Below are 19,624 nucleotides of genomic sequence, written 5' to 3'. Positions count from 1 at the left end.
AAAATCATTCTCATATCTGGGTGTAACCATCCAGCATGATCTCCGATGGAATGAACAGATTGACCTATCAACCCTAAAGCAGAGACAAATTGTAGGGGCACTGACCAGTGAACATGCCAAGTCCCTGACAAAACCGATGGCCCCTGCAATCATGGTCTACAATGCGAAGGCTGTGAGCGCAGCACTCTATGGAGTTGAGATATGAGGGCACGGGTATCTAAGTAAGTTAAAAGTTTCCGAAAGTAGGTTCCTATGTAATCTTATCATGTTACCACATAGTACCCCCATGGGCCCGGTTCTTCAGGACCTTGGCATGAAACCAATCGAGATTATCGCAAACCTCCGTCCAGTATTATACTGGAGGCAAATATGGGTAACGCCAGAGCTGAAAATATTCGCCATGGGACTCCTGGACATTATTAAAAGTGATGTCTTTCACCAGATAAAATGGCTCTCTGGAATTAGAGCGGTTCTCAGAGAGCTGGGTCTGGCGGAGACTTGGGAAGACCCAACCAATGGTATATTCCCCTCGAACAAGGCAATTAAGGGATTGTACTGGGAGATGATATCCTCAAAACTGTTTAGGACCATTCCCCCACTTTCACTAACGGGGGTGTTTATGGAGTTCAAGGATGAGACTCTCTTTGAGTCATTCTGGGACAACATAACGAAGCCACTGGATAGAAAGCTCTATTTCCAACTGAGACTCGGTAGCATCCCTGTCAGAGCATTCACATCCAGATGGTCTAATGGTGGAAGTGCCTCTTGTCCATCTTGCCTAGATCCCAAAGAAACAGTTAGTCATCTACTTTTTGTGTGCCCTGCATACTCTGCCCCGCACAGAGTCTGGTTGCGGCCCATGGCCAAACTGCTGGGTACTCGGAGTGGAATTGTGGCTGCTAGAATCATCTGTACAAACCCATGTCCTTTAACATATATAGCTGTGGCGAGATTTTTAGGATGGGCCTGGATTATTAGAAATAAAAATGTAAAGGGATAGGCTATTGAATAACTACTTTTTTCCTGAACACTTGATGTATTTTAACATAATGAAATCCTTTATTGTAATGAATTTTAAATTTTTGTGTTAATTTTAACTCTATTTTTATAAATATATTTCTACCTGTAATGTTTTTATGACTATGTCGAATAAAACTTGTTTGACTGACACCCATTTGAGCAACAAGAAACTCTAGGTAGATCTTAAAACTGCTGTAAATCACCAGTAAATGATGAGCACTAACATAGCAAAAAGCAGTAACTCACAGATAATCCTCATAAAATACATGTTTTGTGAACATGCCTGGTTCATGTTGGATGAGCTGTGTGCTAGAGAGACATCTATAAACTTTCCAGCCCCCCTGCAGTTCTGTGGCAGTGTGGCAGGATCAGGTACACAGTGGCCTAATATTGGAATTAGGACAAAACTGGTTCAACACTGGTGTGACAACAAGGGCACAGCAAGCGAGTGCACCCCAGGTCACCAAATGAAGGTTCGTCATCTTGAGAACAGGATGACAGAAAGGTCCCCAAAATCTAATCTTGATGTTTTCCATCAAAGTGAAAAACATGGGTTTGGGGCTGAGAAGAAAACTGAATGGTTCAGTCAGAGCATGCACTGCAGAGATCTGAGTCCACAGGACTTTTCACGGTGAGGAAATGAGGGATTTCAAGCAAGCGCCCTGTTTCTACAAATACAGGCAAAGAATCAGAAGTAAATGAGAGTAAACAAGACATAAAACTATGATGTTTTATTTAATCCAGAAACATCCAAACTACGTGGTTCGAAACAATAAGTTTGCCTGTGTAACAAAACTCTCCTTCCTGTGTGTTTTCTCAACCTCGTGTTACAAATAAATCTTTATTTGATATGACAGTTCAGCTCTTTGAAATCGACTCAGATCCATTCAAGGGCAGCCTCAGGGCCTCCTGTAGTGTCAGACACTCTGCCAGCCCCATTCACTCCCATAGACCCAGTTTCCAGCGTACTTCAAGACCTAGAAATCCCCGATATGAGCATCTAAACAATACAGAACATTTTGCCCATTAAACCAAAATTCACCCCAATCTGACACTCGCACAGACATTTCATTGCACTACTTCAGTGCTCTCTTACCTGTGCCCCCATGACGTGCCCTGCAGTGCCACGGTGAGCCAGAGCATCTTTTACCAGGTTGCTGTGAAGAGGATCACGCAAGCTGCAGGCAGTAGTGCTGTAGACTGACTGAAGGTGGCTGTGCTGTTAAGAGGGTTGGCCTGCCTGGTTGGTGCAGTGACCCCTCATTGCCTCCGTGCTGACCTGCTCTCTCCGTTTGTGTCCCCCTGATGGCCCTGGTCTGGTCAGACATGTTCTCATTTGGGAGCTATGGTGTAGGCAAGAAGCTGGAGCTCTCATGTGTGCCTGTGTCGAGCTCTCTGGGGCCGCATTGGTGAGGGCTGCTTTTCACAGGGCTTGGATCAGCATGAATGGGTGTACTGGGTTGTGATTATTAAGTACTTGCAGCGCCGAGATACCCTTCGAGTGAGTCACGCTAATATGAAATTTAATTAAAATAACACGGTCGGCAGGTAGGGAGCCGCTACTGATGTCTGGTGGCCACAAGCGCCTGGGGGCTGATGGTGTAGTGGCGGTGTGCAGGGTTCGTGAAACTGCAGATGGCAGAATCTGGCCTGGGTTATCAGCCATCGGATCGCTATATATCATAAAACAAATGTCAGTTTATTCCTTTTTAAAATGAAAGCGAAGATACCGCACTCCACTTACACTTTGCTGTTGGGGTGGAATTCAAGCTCTGCAACTCAAACTGGCGGCAAATAATCAGTACAACTAACTCTGATTCTCACATAGGCAGCTGCAGCAGTCTAATGCGGGGCAATCTTCAGTCCGGGTCAGTGATTATTAATTATTATTATATTATTATAGCCAACGTGGCACACTCCACAGTCCGGCCAAGGCCTCTCGGGGGTGACAAAATGCTGATGCTAGTGCCGCGGCGACGCCAGTAATTTAAATTGTGCGCAGTCAGCGCACTCCACTGTCTGGTATGAATGCGGACACCGGGACGCGGAAGGCTGGCAGCTATCCCACAGACCAGACGCAATGACTGCGCGCCGGTGCGCAGCACGCTTCCTGTCTCCACTTCCTGAATCCCCTGCCGAGCTCACTTCCTTCCAGGAGGATGTGGTCACATGATCCCCCAGTTTTGCGGGGCGCAGCCGGCTGCCCGCCCACCGGCGCAATTGATAATTTTCATGACCCCCTCTTGCCACGCCATGGGGATATGAGAGTGAGTCCGAGTCTCCTGCCTGCGCTAGATTCACCCACCGCTTTCTGCTTACTTCCGAGTCCGGACATGACGGCACACCACCGGTGTTCCGTGCAACACCGGTAATTGACAGCAGCAGTGCACTATGGTCTGCCGAGAGAGGGCAGCCCCTCCCTCCCCTGCAGTGTGTGTGATGAGAGTAACTAAGCTCGGCGCCATATTCATTTCTTTCCAGGGCAACGAACACAGCAGGCCCTGGGCAGAGTTAGGATACACTGTAGCGCTCTCAGCCACTCCACAGAGGCTCAGAGCAGTCTCGGTTAACTATTTACGAACTCGAGCTCAGCAAGCAGCACGAGAGAACCTAGGCACAGGAGCCGCTGGTGGCATGCCTGGCACTGGTGACAAAATGCGTGACAATGCATTTCAGTGCGGTGATGCGGATCACCGCACTGGAATGCTTGAGTGTCACACCTGTTGTGTGACGCTTGGCAGGACTGTACATATTAGATTAAAATATAGTCATCAGCAAGTTCGACTGAGATTATTTGTTGCAGAAGCTACTTGTAGTATCAAAAATATTATTGTTTGTCTTATCCAAGCCCTATAGTATCAACTTTGATCTTAAAATTGTAACAGGTTAACTCGAATCCCGTTCTAACTGTGATGGAAAAGAATTTGAAGGGGGCGGATAGTTATTTCCTGAACAAAAATCCTTCCATATTTTGAAATGCATATTGTTACAACAACATGATTTTATGCATCATATTTCCAGGGCCGGCTTTAACATTGGTGGCGCCCTATGCGACAATTTTTTTTGGCACCCCCTCCCCTCTCCCCACCCGCGTAGCTATGGGGGGTAGGGGGGGCGGTCCGCCCCAGGCGGCACAATTTTTGAGGCGGCCGCACGGCACTGGAGGCCTGTTGCGGGCGCCGCGGCCTTTATAATTTATTTGGGAACGATGACACAGTGTCCCAAATAAATTAAGGCGGCCACGGCCTCAACGGGCGTCCAGTGCCGCGGGCGCCACCCAATCCAGGGCCGTTAATCAGGTGTAGCGCGTGCGAGTGCAAACAATGACGGCCCAGGCTGTCATGGACATTTTTGGCCAGCCCTCGCCTCACGATCAGAACGTAGCAGTGACGCGTTACGCGCTCACCGCTACGCTCTCGTCGTGTTGTTGAGTCCATTCTGGCCTGGTGGCGCCGGCGGGCAGTGCTTCATACTTGCAAGTTGCACTGAAGGCACAGTCAGGCAGCTAAGTATTTATTTATTGGATTTATATGCACAGAGCAGTATATGGGCTCTTTACAAGGTATCACGAACAATGACATTATTTTACCGTGTGAATGCACTGCGATGTATAAGCGCACTTTACAATATAACACCAACAGTGACCATATGATCTTAATGAAAACTGGTAATGAGAACCAGTTAACATGAGCTGACAACAAGTGGGGGCAAAGAGCGAGGGAACTATGAGATCGTATGCAGAGACGTTTTAAGGCATGGGAAAAGTTGGCTCTGGCCCAGGGCCCCAGCCTTTCAGCCCCGCCCGCCCCCCACCCCATAGAGCCAGCTCTCTTATGCATAGAGTCTTGCTCCTATGACCTTCAATTATTCTTAAACAGATTGTTTCAAATGTCAATGTCCTTTCATTTATTTTTAACGTGGGTGATGTGTGAGAGACAGTCTATTACAGGCATTTTGCAGACAAGTGTTTATGTTTCATGCAACATCCACAAAAAAGTTTGTTTTAGATAAAAACAGGGCTTCACATAGTCATATGTCACAGATATTATTTGCAATAATGTTAATGAGCTACTGCTGTGTTACAATGTTGAAAACACACGACTATCCCTGAATATTAGCTATAAACACTTTTAGAATCTGCATGAGTGTCCCTGTGCACAGTCAGTGACCTGACCAAAGAGGGCCTGAAAGTGTTGAAACTGGATCATAAATTCAAAGCTGCCACGGACAGAGGCCCCAAAATACGTTTGGCCCATGGCTCCCAAAACCTTTAAGATGTGCGTGATAGTATGGAGATATTTGAGAAGAACCAGGGGCCAGGAGGAGTGAAGGGTGTTGTGGAGAGGACAAAGAGCTGGAGAACTTTGAGGGAGTTACATGGGGGCAAAGGGAGCAGAATCAGGGTCAGATCATAGAGGCACGTGGGTTGGCGCGGAGGGGGAGAGCAAGTGGAGTCCAGGAAAGGGTGAGACACGCAACTTAAACTCACAGCAAATAATTATGGGCAGGGTTGAGGAAGAAGCTGAAGGTGAGAGATAAAAAAGAAATAGCAGGTGTAGTTAGGCAGCTAAGGAATTGGCTAGGTACACACATGTTGAGAAAGTCGAGGGGAAAGAGTAAGATAGAAGGGAGTGCCCGGTTACTTGCCGGTAATCTTCAGTACTCCGAGTCCTGGTCTTCCTGTTCCATCCTTGAGCATGCCCCTCCCTCCCTGGTTTCTGTTTGGTCGATTGATTTGTGTTTTTCTTTTTTCTTCAGTTTTCTTTGGTGTTCTTAGGAGGTGTGTGTGATGCACTGCACCCTTTATGCATGCCGGCCTGGGTAGGCGGCGCAATATTGGGGAAAGTATTTTGGCTTTGCTAGGTAACCGGTTTCTATGGAGCAGACAACCTGCTCATTGGTAAGGAAGGGGATGGGAAGGCGGACAAGGAGGTAATAGGTAGCAAATCTACAGCACAGTGAAAGAGAGGGACAGAGAGAACTGCACAGTCAGGGGGAAGGATAGGGTAAAGACAGAGATGGAGAATCATGAAAGGAACCGAGTGCATCAACGCATATAGTCAAAGACACATTTACTGCTTTTGGGTGAAATACTGACACTTACGACTTTAGGCTTGAATACAGTTTGAAGAGGTGTGCGTCTTTAAATGTTGATGGATGCCAAGAGAATGGGTTTATTTCTGTGGTCAGCAGAGAGAGAGAGAGTTACGTAAAAGAGTAGCGGCTCTGTTCTGAGAAGGATTTATGCTGTGTAATAGTGGTTTTGAAGCCTGGGACTTCCAGCAAAATATTGCTTTTGCTTCTGAGATCTCTTGAACCATCTGAAAATTTAAGAGCATTAGAAAAATAGGATGGCAAGTCAGAGTGGTCTAGGGATGAGGTATCCCAATTTAAATGTTATTTTGTCCTCAATATGGATCTTGTTATCACCTACCTGCGGAAAGAATGTGACTACTTACAGCACAAATAGTTATAATCAAAAGCTACCTTTGCAGTCTTTTGTTATGAACAATCTGCTGAAGGGCAGAAGCCTCCTAATGACTGAGAGGATGTAGCCTTACGGCTAGCGGCTAACTTCAAAGCTGGTGAACTAGGTTCGAGTCTCGGCAACGACGCTCAACATCCTGTGATTCTGGGCAAATGACCTGCAGAGCGTCAGGGAGACTCACTCCATGCATTGCGTCCTTGACTTTCCTTTGTTGTTATCAGGTGTGTTATACATATATGTGCTTTTCAAGCCAGCCTTATGCTACGTGTCTCTCGGACATCTTTCAAGTGCTCACCGTCCTTTTTCCCCGAGCACCCCCCCTCCCCCAAGGGGCGGCAATCTGAGGGATAGCCCCGGGCACCACACGCTCTAGCTACACCTCTGCTTCTCCCCCTCCCAATCCAATAACCACCTCTGCCACGGATTCCCTCACAAGCACCCTTTAACAGTGCCCCTCAAACCTCCATAACCATTGTTTCTCAGATTCATTTAGTTTTATAGTAGCACCACTCATACCAGTGTAAGGTGTCAGAGCACTTTACACCACACACACATTGCACAGAGACAATCATATGTGTGTAAATCAATGTATAGCATCAGACAGGACTACAAGGTGTAGTGTATGAGTGACATGTCATCGATACTGGTAGGCAATATAGTTTAGGAGTCCTTATTGTGGAAAAGCACAAATTCAGAATTTAAAACATAACATCATTGTACCTTGGTTCTCTTTAATAATTGTTTTCTAGACAAATGAATCCTTTTGACAAGATTAGGAAAATGAAAGACTTGGCAAAAAAACATAAAGCTCTAACATATACCTTGCAGTTTGCATGCAGCTGTAGGATGACAGTTATTAGCTCAATGTTCTATATTAGAATTTTGACTTATGAACGACAAGTAAAAAAATGAGCTGTCTTACAGAAGCAGTAACCCACTGACCTATTTACATTATATGCACTTTAACTGCATATTTGCAGCAGGCATTTTAACCCTCTGTACTACCTTAGGAATGGATGAGTCAAAACTTCCACTAGAACAACCTCCGATCTCTTTCCAGGAAGACGATTAATCACTGAAGTTATCTTGACATTTTAATTGATGCCTGGAAATTGCTGGAGGCCAGGAACGCAGTTGCAGGTGCTTTTAAAGTGATAATATACTTGCAAAAATTATGCCCCCAGCCCAAGTCAGCGCACGGTGCAGTGGCACTGATCACACCGCCCTAAAGCCAGCCCTGCATATTTCATTTGTTTTCCCCTATTCAAGCTCCTTAGGTGCGGATTAGAAGGACAAATTTAGGAAGAACACAATTTCTTCACAGATCATAAGAACATTCTTCCACAATTCGCAAACCTATGACAGCACTTTCAGCGTGTCATCACCATGAAAGGTCACAGATAAACTGTGGAATGCAACAGCTCTGTGAAATCAGGACAACTTTTCTTTAATCAATACATGCTATTTCACCAACAATGTAGGCTTCCTCCGGAAATTGGGTGTTCTTGTATTGCGGCTGTGATCCCAAGATAGCATGATGACAAGCCTAAAGTCAAACTTTAAGATTCTCTAGATCTGAAATCTTGGCACTTGGGGTCAAGCCTGTAAAAAACTAGGGGTAATTTACAAAGTGACAGACAGGGTATTCCGTTTCCAATGCGACAGAGTACCCTGCTTGCCAAGCCAACAGCCTGCCCACCCTAAAGGCCCCTTTGTGGAAGAAAGACTCGTCAAAGCCTCGCTCCTTACCATCCACTATAAATGAACCATTAGTCTATAATAAGCATAAGGGTGACATGAAACTTTTTGGGAGATTTTAAAGGGGTCTGTAGTGTGGGTGAAGAAGGCATAGTGCCTCACTTAAAGTCCTGAGAAGCAAAAAAGAATGACCTGGCAACCCTGTGGCAGAGGTTAAAGTTTTCAAACACCACGCCTCCCCCAGTTTTCCTATTGTCAAGAGTGGCCCACCCAAGCATCCACTGAGTCATGGAATCTACATGTGGATTTACCTGGGAACCAAGGAGTCAGTCTTTTGTAGCGTAGTTGGGTCAAGTTCAAAAAGGGATGCAATATCGTTGCCATGAGGAACCGCCACAAGCCGGTATTTTATCATCTCTCCTGCATTCCTGCGGTTGGCACGTGCTACGGCGGCCTGCAAAGAAGAAGACCAAAGGCCCATCAGGGACAGATAAATTGAGCACTCGCTATGGCTAGTTGAGACAGACACGCCCACTCATGGTCATGCGGGTGCTAATGCATAAAGAAAATGGAATGTCAATAATACCAGCTGCCATCTCTGGGGAACTCACTTCATGGTGTTGGGACTGTCTATGAAACTGCTCATTGGTTTAAATGTAGAGCATGTGCCTACCGCATGCAACATGTTTAAGATATTTCTGCGGAACCTTGTGAGCGACAATGTCAAATGGAGTGTTAATTGGGAAATAACATTGCTAAGGTTCAGGCTACAACTTTATCGATACCTTTGCTGATCATGAAAATGTCTTCCAGAAGAATTCAAACTAAGCAAAACCATTTTTTTCCACAATATTATGTGGATTTGTGTTTGGTAAGCAAGGCTATTTGGGATAAGTATGATATCACAGTGTAGTGAATCTTCTATATGAACGGAAATATATCTTTAGGCAAAAAAAAGGGTGACAAACAGGCACTAAGTGAGAGACGCAGGACTTAAGGCGAGAACATGACAGAGAACACATGAAAATGCCATACAGACAGTGAGCAAAATGGAAAGTGAATCAGAGTCTGAACTGAATTAGAGAGAAAAGGAGAAGGGAAAAGTGGCTCACACAGAATGAAAATATATTAATTTAAAACAAATAGAAATAGAAGCATTCAGGCAGCAATTTAGAAAGGTAGAGGAACTCCAGAGACAAAAAAGAACTGATATAAATAGAATGTAAATGCTGGCAGAATATTGACCCATGAAGTCACAGGCAAATCACAAAGCAAAGGATGGAGAACGATGGAGGAATGAGACAAACAACAAAGCTGGCAACCAAATCAGGATCTCAATTAGATCCTGCACCTCCACATATCTTATCCAAAGTGGAACAGAAATAAGACGGAATTAATGATAATAGGAAACAAGGCCATACCTAGACCGTTGAATAGCTGGCCAAATGACATGGGCAACCCTCCTCATCCCAAATCAGCGATAAAGAATCTAGTAGTCTGGCTGGATAGTTCCCTGGCAATGGATTTCCAAGCAAATAAGTTGTCTGGCAACTGATTTTTGCTACTTAGAATGATTTGGAAGATACTAGCACTGATCCCAGACCAGTTTAAAAAAACTGTCATTCAATCCCTCATAGTCTGGCGTCTGGATTACGGCAACTCTCTTTATGTGACTGCGCACAAATGTGTTATAAAGAGACTTCAGACTGTGTAAAATGTGGCAGTAAGGCTCCTTCTAAAGGTTCCTAGCAACATTTCAGTAAAAAAAAATCCCTCAAACAGCTTCATTGGCTTCCAATTGAGGCATGAATTAAGTTTAAATCCCTCTGAATTGCTCACTGGGCCATAAATAACAAGGGTCCAGAAAAACTCAGAAAGCTGGTATCTATGTATGCTCTAACCAGACTCTTGAGACCCTCTCAACTCCATCTCCTCAGTACAACCAGAGTCAAAAGGTCGAGATAGGGAGAAAGATAATTTGCTCACTTGGTACCGAAGCTGTTGAATGACCTCCCACACGGCCTCAGATCACTGCAAAATGAACTTTCCTTTAGGACGAAACTCAAGGCCTGGTTGTTTCCCCATTAAGGCACCTGGGGGCTCAGCTTTCAGCACAGCACTCACCAGCGCAGGGAAGCCCTCAGGCAGCCATGCGCTTTATAAAACACAAACATAAGCATAGCTTAGTTTTGGAAAGTCTGTACTTTGTAATTTGTACAGGCAGTGCAGACATACAGGAAGCAGCATTGCACTCAAGGAATCCTGTCATGGAAATGTTGCATTCAGGAGGACTTCCTTTCATGGTATTGTACTCATCTTGTAAATCCACTTCTACTACCATACTCTAAGACTGTCTGAAGGACCTAAAGGTCTTTTTAGTCACACTCAAAGGACAGAAAAGTAAAGAAAAGACATACATGATCATTTGAATGGTGAAATAAGAATGAAGAGACGAACTGAGGAGAGTGACTGCGAGAACAAAAAAAATCAGAGCCACAAGTTCATGGTAATATGCAAGGGTATAAAGGGCACAGCCCTAGAGCACAGCACAGAATAGCCTGTGTCTACCCAATGCATGGAGCAATATACAAGGCTCAGTAAAGATGTTACATCACTCACCGCAGAAGCTGATCCAGACTTTGACTCTGGAGCATCACCTTTGTAAGTTGGGTTCTCCTATAAAGAAAGCAAAGTAGAGATTAGATCACATTCCATCTGTGAGAGACTTCAGATAAAGGGATGCTAAAACAATATTGGCTAAAAGTACATCCTCTGTGATATAAACTAGACAGTTGAGTATTTAAGCATGAGGGCATAGTTCAAGCCGTTTGCTGCGTCTACGCTAATCTCTAGCCAATACATACACACGATGGGAGCTAATATGGCCAGGATTGGCATTCTTCACCAGAGAACTTGTGCCATCATGCAAGTTTAATAAGGCTAAGTATTCACAAATGGTGAACAGGCACCAACAAATGGCAGATAAGCACCCACTTATTGAGAGGATAAGCACCCACAAAAGGTGGACCCACAGCAACAAAGACTGGAAAGGGGACATGGGACAAACAAGCAGGTGACTAGCATCCAGAAAGGATGTAGCAAGGCTTTGAAATGTATTTGATATGTTACATAAAATATAGGCCTGGTTGTATGTAATCATGAACACTAATCGTGCATTTAAAAACACTGGAGTGTGTGGTGTAAGTTTAGGGCTTAGAAAGTATGTTTGAATGGTGCAGCCAATACACATGGGCATGATTTTCATAAACTCATGCTAAGGCAGCAGAGAAAGCGAATCTAAATTCTCTGGTACACACACGTACTGTTCATGAATATGGTAGCTAAAATGTAGCCACAAGCAGAACCTTGTTCCAGCATGTAGGAAGAGGGAAGAAATGTAACTGTAAACTTCCGTGTAACAAAACAAGAGTCCAGCAAGAGCCGTCCATCCTCACTCCATTCAACACAAAGCTTAATAATGTATATAAGGTGCTGGTGTAGAGGCAGGTTGGACATGCGGTGTTTGCTGGAGGGGATGCTGAACTATGGAGCTCTGACTTCAGGTCACATAGCTCAGTAAACTATGCAGAGGGGGATTATATGTTTTGTAATAGAATGAAGAACTTTTACAACCATGCTGTTTGAAGGCTGGATATAATTTAGGTAGGTTTTATTTATTTATTTATTTATTTATTTATTTATTTATTTATTTTATTTATTTATTTATTTATTTATTTCAACACTTATAAAGCGTGAACGAAGGCCCTTGGGCATCTCGGCGGCCCAATTTAAATGATTGGATAGGAGAACTGTGATGAAATAAGGTTTGCGCTTTTTTAACCATCAAACTAATTTGTATAGTTATTGCAGTTTATAATATTTACAATCATTCTAATACACATGATTTGTGAACAGAGTACATTACATAATCATATTTTGTTTAATCCCAATTGCTGTGTGTACTGATTTCGCAGTATGCGGCGGGCTCTGGATATGCCACCTGAGGAGGAGAGATTCGGTGACAAGTTTGTCTGATTCCTAGCACTCTTTTTACACCACCGCATAATTCAGTGGGGGAGGGGTGGAAGAAGCCTACCAGTTCTCCTTTTCTCTGAAAATGACATTTACCTTTTGGGGCTTAGGAGATCTGATAGTTGGGCCCAAAATTTTGGGGGTAACATGCCAGGGTGCCCAGCATGGGACCTGGCCCCTAAAGGCCACAGAAACCCAAAAATCAGTCAGGCACACACATGTATCGGGAGGGAATGTAGTCCCCTTGTCTAATTGGGGTTTGTTGAGAACCCAACAGTTATAAAAGCTATACCCCACACGTTTAGCTGCCTGTATGCTCAACTTTAATGTGGTCCTATCTCAATTTTAATTTATTTAATCATTTATTAATTCAGCAAGAGTTTTTATGAAGCACTGTGTATTCTGAGAAATAGGAACAATTTAAAAGAAAATAAAAAGCATTAAAAAAAACAAAATAGAATTGACAAAAAGAGTCCTAATAGCTGATAGTTAATGTGGGGGGAGTGACGGTATTGGTAGAACAGGAGGGTTTGGTCTGGGATCTGGCATCTGGAGGCCGGTACAAATTCTGGGTCTTTTTAAACAATGGCGGGAAAAGCAATGAAAGTAGAAATAGAAACAGTGCATGTAACAGAGAACGTACACCCCACCCCTACAATCCAGTTGATAGCAAGGGAGATCCCATTAACCAGGGGTGAAATCAGGTTATTGGTTGGTTCAGACTGTGTGTACATCTCTGAAGTATTCTATTCATGGATTGAAAAAGAAAAACGAGATGTATCCGGGTTAATCGCTTGATATGCATTAATAGAGCTTCGAGTATGTTACAATCCAGTCACAGTAACTGGTGTGCTATTAGGATACATAGAGCATATGCACCTGTTTCAAGGGATCTCACCACATGTGACACAAACAGTAAGTTTGGGACCTTTAATATTGCCTTCATTAAATACACACACATCTCTCCCACAAAGGGGTTGGCTACCCATAGGAGAAACCAGGAAAATGTTGACAGAAGTAGTAGCGATATGTGGACAAATTGTATATGTAGAAGGGGGCACTGAGGTCACAGATACTATCCAAACACCTACACTTGCACAACCCATTGCCATTAATCCAGTGTAAATAAATTAAATAGTAGGGTTTTGCCCAGCTAAATAAAGTGAAAAAGTCCATTGTTGGTGGTTTATCCACAATCATCTCCGCAGGATATATATTGAATAATGAACATGTGTCTCTCAATAAAGATGAGGCTTCATAAACTGCAATACCAATAATGGGGAAGCATATTTGAAACCCTTCCTCATGCCATTCCCTGTTTAGCTGTGTTACCTGAGGTTATGTAGCAGATGCAGAAAAGCATGATGCAGTAGGCTGTACCAAGTAGTATAAACCTGTTAGACAGCATAGATTTTATAGATGAAATAATTGTATGTAATGTTGAAAGGGACGCGGCTCTGTTGGCTGTACCCCAAAGAAATGCCATGACTCCACTAGATCAGAAGGAAGTGGAATTAGCAAATATTATTTCACAAGTTTATGTCTCAATTGGAAGAGACACCCTCGGAACAAAATGGCAGAAACCCCAATTAAAATCTAAATCCAAGAATGAAGCGAACCCTAAAGAAAAGGAAGAGGAAACATAGTGGTTTCACAGGTGTGGTGCGCAGACTCCGGGTAGATTCAGGAAATAAATTACAATATTATAAGAGAAAGGGGGATATAACTTGTGAGATAGAAATGAAATTAGGACACGGAGAGATAACTCCTCCGGTGAGCCCTATTTTCATTCTTCTCAGAATCATGGAGAAAAAAAACCAGAACCAAATAAAGGTGCCAACTATTCCCAGGAACCTCACAAAGCAATTTGACAAACATAGGACAACAAATAAAATGTAGCAATAATAATAGACCCAAGTTCGACACGTTTCACCTAGGTACTATACAGTGAAGTCCAAACTACACCACTTGCATTTACCGCCATATCTAAACTTACACAGAGGAGTGTTTTGCTCCGATAGAGACAGTGCTCACGGAAATGAAAATAGCTATCATTAAAAAGAGACTGTGAGAAGTTGGCCTGATGTGCAGTGTTCACTATTCTAGTGATCACTATATATCAGTCCAAACAACCCTTATTGATGATTGGTTGTAAGTCAACCTTATAGACCAGCTATCCTAGTAGCATGGATACGAGCAGTCTAAGGCTAAGACTCTAGAGGGCGTGTTAAGCCAGCTGTTTTACCATCACATTACCCCTTGAACACCCAGTGAAAGGACACCACACAAGTGTTATGAAAATAAACAATGTATTTATTAGAATCACAACAACCCTGTACTCTTTATGAGGACAGGGTGCTAGGCACACAACAAAACTCTTACGAAAATACTTAAGTTAGCACGTTATACACAAATGCCCGAGGGGCACGAAAAACCATATATTCTAAAAGTGGAATGCGAAATTACTAGCAGGTAAGTACAGTACTAATAGGCTTTGGAATCGCTAGGACTTGACTATAGAATCGTTAGATTACTTCTAGGAGACCTAGGGGACTCGGGTGCAGAGTGTGCACTCTCACGCGGGATGCGGGACAAAGTCTATGGAAGCTAGTAAAGGCAAAGTTAGTGTTCACGGGCGAACCCGACCTGGTAGGAAGAAAACGACAGTGGATCCTGACCCTAGGATAGTGAGGCTATGCTGGGACACCGAAGTGCCGAAGTTACCTAGCCCAGGGGCTGCAGCTGCATAGGTCTGAAAAGACGTCAGGGATCTCGTTGCCGGACCAGGAGCCTGGAAGAAGGAAGTTGCTGGCAGGCGACCAGTGAAGGAAAGTTCGTTGGATCCAAGCCTGGATCAAGGAAGAAGAAACCTGAAAGCAGAGGGGACCAAGTTCTTGAATCACTAGCCAGTGATTAAGTGGGCACCAGGATGGCACCGGGCGAAGTCACCTCGACTAGGTGAGTGGGCGACGCTGGCTCTGCAGATCTCACGGACCAGGAGGCGTTGTCGGCGACCAGGATGGAAAAGCGAGCTGTCCCACGATGGATGAAGCTGTCGGCGTCAAAGTTACCCAGGATTGGGCAACAAGCCTTGGCTAATTCAAGCCCACGCGGTGGACTCAAAATGGCGTCTTGAGTGGACCAGGAGGGTCCGGGGGGCTCCTCTTTTGGAAGGGAGCAAGGGCCAGCCTGGAGCAACCAGACCAGCAGCGGAAATGTCGTCGGGCGTCGTTCAGAAGGCCACAAGCCAGCGGGCTAGTAGCCAAACAACGCGGTGAGCAGCAAAAAGCAGAAGGGCCCCACGCAGATCGTGGAGATGCTGGGAGGCTGCACTTCGGTGCTGGAGCTGCTCAGGGTCGGGGCTTCTCGGACCCCAAAGCACTCACCAGGAAATTACTCGGCGGGCTTGCTGGAAAGAAGTCGTGCAGTCTTGAAGATGGCCGGTCCCTCGAGGTCTCGTCACACCCACGAATCTCAGCGTGACTGATGATGCAGGTAGAGGTCAGAGGTGCCAGGGAAGCCGGTTCTCGTCGAGCTGGGCAGTCTTGATCCGGAGGAGAGACTTGCAGCAGACCGCAGTGTTCTTAAGGTGGTGCCTGCGGATGCAGGGTGACTACTCCTTAGTCACAAGGGAGAAATCTTAGGAAGAAGTCTTGAGTTCCTTTCGTGGAAAGTAGTTTCAGGATTCAAAGATGATCTAATTTGGAAGGGGGCCAGTTCCTACCTTTATCCTGTAAAAAGGGGCTGGCACGCGACTAAGTCCTGCCCTAGGGGTGGGACTAGGAGGGGGGTGGTTACACCCACTTCCTTGGCGGGCTTTTCCCCAGCACAGGGTCTGGAGTGACCCTGGAACTGGTTCCAGCCAGCCTATGCACAGTGAGCACCGGGGTGCCACGTGCAGTCACCTTCCTCTAAAGCCCTGCCTACCTACAATACACAAAACCCTGTCTGGGACGGTGCTGGCACCGCCCCTGGCAGGAAACCCTTTGTCCTTATCTCCTGCTCTGGGAGGACTCCCAGCAGCAGGAGGGCAGACTTGTGTCTCGGTGGCAGCATCCATTTTGTGGAGCTGAGGCTCTGTTTGACTTTAACCGGGGTTAGGGGTTACATACATGTCGTGTCCCTCTAGAAGGGTGGAATGCTAACCCCGTCGCCAGAATTGGCGAGGGGTTAGTATTCCAATTCGTATGACACCTTACTCGACATGTTTTGATAAAGCGATACCAGAGTTGGCATATAACCGCGAGGATTATAATGCACTTAAGAGTATATGGTATGCGATATCATGGAAACGGCTAAGGGATGGATCCCGAAAGCCGCAGACAGGCTCAGCTCATGCCAGAGCACCATCTCACACGATTCCAAGCACTCTGCCTTCAGGATTGTTAAGGCCTGCCATAGGAGTGACTGATAGGAGATCTGTGTGTCCATTTTTAGGGTTAGATATAGGTATACTATATCTAAAGCAAAGGGTGAGTACACCACCTTGCCCCAGCTGTCGTGCAGCCAGTTGTGTCAGTTTAGTTAGTCAGCCCAGGGGTGGCATAATACATGCTTCAGCCCCTGGGAGACTTCTGGGTACACCTCAGCCCTGGGTACAGGGACTTGGAGAGGGCCCAGTGCCAATTCAGTACCTGAGTACAATTTGGATAGAGAGAACAGCTAGGCTGTGGGTCTGATTAGCAGGCCCACAGCCAGGGAAAGTCGTAAACCAGTGCAGCAAAAAGCAAAAATCTGGGTGATCATAGGATTGCAGACCCTACTCTCCTACATGACCCCCCCCAAACTTTGGGACAATAAACTAACCTTGACCAGGTGAGTCTTCTTGCTCTAAGTGGAAATACCTGGAGAGCCCATCAGCATTGCTGTGATCAGTACCAGGTCTATGCTCCACTGTAAAATCCATCCCCTGTAGGGAAATGGACCACCTAAGCAGTTTGGGGTTTTCACCCTTCATCTGATTTAGCCACAAGAGGGGCTTATGGTCTGTCTGAATGGTGAAGTGAGTGCCAAACAAGTAGGCCCTCAGCTTCTTCAGGGCCCAGACCACAGCAAAGGCCTCCCTCTCAATAGCTGACCAATTTTTCTCTCTGGGTGTCAACCTCCTACTAATGAAAGCAATAGGCTGATCATTACCATCAAAATTCAGTTGAGACAGAACAGCCCCCACACCCAACTCAGAAGCATCTGTTTGGACAATGAATGGCTTGGAGTAATCTGGACTCTTTAGGATAGGTGCTGTGCACATGGCCTGCTTTAGGTCATCGAATGCTTTCTGACAGCTTGCTGTCCACTGAACTTTCTTTGGCATCTTTTTGCTTGTCAGGTCATTAAGAGGGGTCACTATGGACCCATAATTTCTGACAAACTTCCTATAGTACCCAGTCAGGCCCAAGAAAGCTCGAACCTGAGTCTGGGTGATTGGAGGAGTCCAGTCCTTGATGGCCTGTATCTTACTCTCCAGTGGCTGAACCTGGCCTCCACCTACAAGGTGGCCCAGGTATACAACCTGTGTCTGCCCTATCTGGCACTTTGTGGCCTTGATAGTGAGGCCTGCCTTTTGCAGGGCCTCTAACACTTTCCTCAGGTGGACCAGGTGATCCTCCCAGGTGGAGCTAAAGACAGCAATATCATCAAGATAAGCTGCACAGAAGTCATCCAGCCCAGTGAGGACTTGATTCACCAACCTTTGGAAGGTGGCAGGTGCATTTTTCAGTCCAAAGGGCATTACCACAAATTGATAATGCCCTCCAGGGGTAGAAAATGCTGTCTTGGGTTTGGCCTCCTCAGCTAACCTGATTTGCCAATACCCAGCTGTCAAATCAAATGTACTTAAGAAGTTGGCAGAAGCCAATTTATCTATAAGTTCATCTGCTCTTGGTATTGGGTGGGCATCAGTCTTAGTGACTGCATTGAGGCCTCTGTAGTCTACGCAAAACCTCATCTCTCTCTTTCCACCCTGGGTGTGAGGCTTTGGCACTAGAACTACTGGGCTAGCCCAAGGGCTATCTGAGGGCTCAATGACTCCCAGCTCCAACATTTTCTGCACTTCAGTTTTGATGCAGTCTCTAACATGATCAGGCTGTCTGTAGATTTTACTCTTGACAGGCAGACTGTCTCCAGTGTCAACATCATGGGTACACCAATCAGTTTGGCTGGGTGTCAGAGAGAACATATGTCTGAAGGATTGCAAGACTTGCCTGCAATCCTGTTGCTGATGTTCATTGAGGCTGCCACAAAAGACAACACCATCAACTGATCCATCATCAGGATTCTGAGTGAGCAGGTCTGGGAGAGGGTCACTCTCTTCCTCCTGTCCCTCATCTGTGGCCATGAGCAAGCTCATGTCCTTCCTGTCAACATATGTCTTGAGCCTGTTAACATGGAGCACTCTGAGAGGGCTCCTGGGAGTTCCAAGGTCCACCAAGTAGGTAACCTCTCCCTTCTGCTCAATGATGGTGTGGGGCCCAGACCATTTGTCTTTCAGAGCTGCTGGGGCCACTGGCTCCAGCACCCACACCTTCTGTCCTGGCTGGTACACAGTCAGAACAGCCTTTTGGTCATGCCAAGCTTTTTGAAGTTCTTGGCTGGCCTCAAGGTTTTTGGATGCCTTCTCCATATACTCAGCCATCCTGGAGCGGAGACCAAGTACATAGTCCACTATGTTGGTTGCAGGCTTTTTGAGAGGTCTCTCCCATCCTTCCTTCACCAAACACAGGGGTCCTCTTACAGGATGCCCATACAGAAGCTCAAAAGGGCTGTAGCCAACCCCCTTCTGTGGGACCTCTCTGTAAGCAAACAAGAGGCAGGGGATCAGGACATCCCATCTTCTCCTAAGAGTTTCAGGTAGTCCATGAATCATCCCTTTCAGGGTCCTGTTGAATCTCTCAACAAGCCCATTGCATTGTGGGTGGTAGGGTGTGGTGAACTTGTAGTTCACACCACACTCCTTCCACATTGCAGTCAGATATCCTGACATGAAGTTTGTACCTCTGTCAGAAACGACCTCCTTAGGGAAACCCACTCTGGAGAACACTCCAACTAGGGCTCTTGCCACTACAGGGGCTGTAGTTGTCCTAAGGGGAATAGCTTCAGGATACCTGGTGGCATGATCCACTACCACCAGTATAAACTTGTGCCCTGATGCTGTCTGGGGTTCCATTGGACCAACAATGTCAATCCCCACTCTTTCAAAGGGGACCCCCACCACAGGTAGTGGTATGAGGGGGGCCTTTGTTGTGCCACCTGACTTACCACTGGCTTGGCAAGTGACACAGGAGCGACAAAACTCCTTGGTATTCTCATTCATATGGGGCCAGTGAAAGTGTGAGACAAGCCTGTCCCAAGTCTTTGTCTGACCTAAGTGACCTGCAAGGGGAATTTCAT

At 45.7% G+C, this 19,624-nt stretch overlaps 1 protein-coding gene across 1 annotated transcript in view; it reads right to left on the bottom strand.

The window, feature by feature from the left end:
- ITPR3 (inositol 1,4,5-trisphosphate receptor type 3) overlaps positions 1-19,624 on the bottom strand; it is a 568,454-nt gene that overhangs the window by 264,088 nt on the left and 284,742 nt on the right. The window contains exons 10-11 of the mRNA XM_078644240.1: positions 10,826-10,882; positions 8,518-8,660 (exon numbers count right to left, since the gene is read on the bottom strand). Of these exons, the coding sequence (XP_078500366.1) occupies positions 8,518-8,660; positions 10,826-10,882 (200 nt within the window). The remainder of the gene's footprint in view (positions 1-8,517; positions 8,661-10,825; positions 10,883-19,624) is intronic.

This window comes from Lissotriton helveticus, chromosome 5_1, assembly GCF_964261635.1.
Source record: "Lissotriton helveticus chromosome 5_1, aLisHel1.1, whole genome shotgun sequence".
Taxonomy (NCBI): Eukaryota; Metazoa; Chordata; class Amphibia; order Caudata; family Salamandridae; genus Lissotriton; species Lissotriton helveticus.
This window is presented reverse-complemented; position numbering and strand designations above follow the sequence as displayed.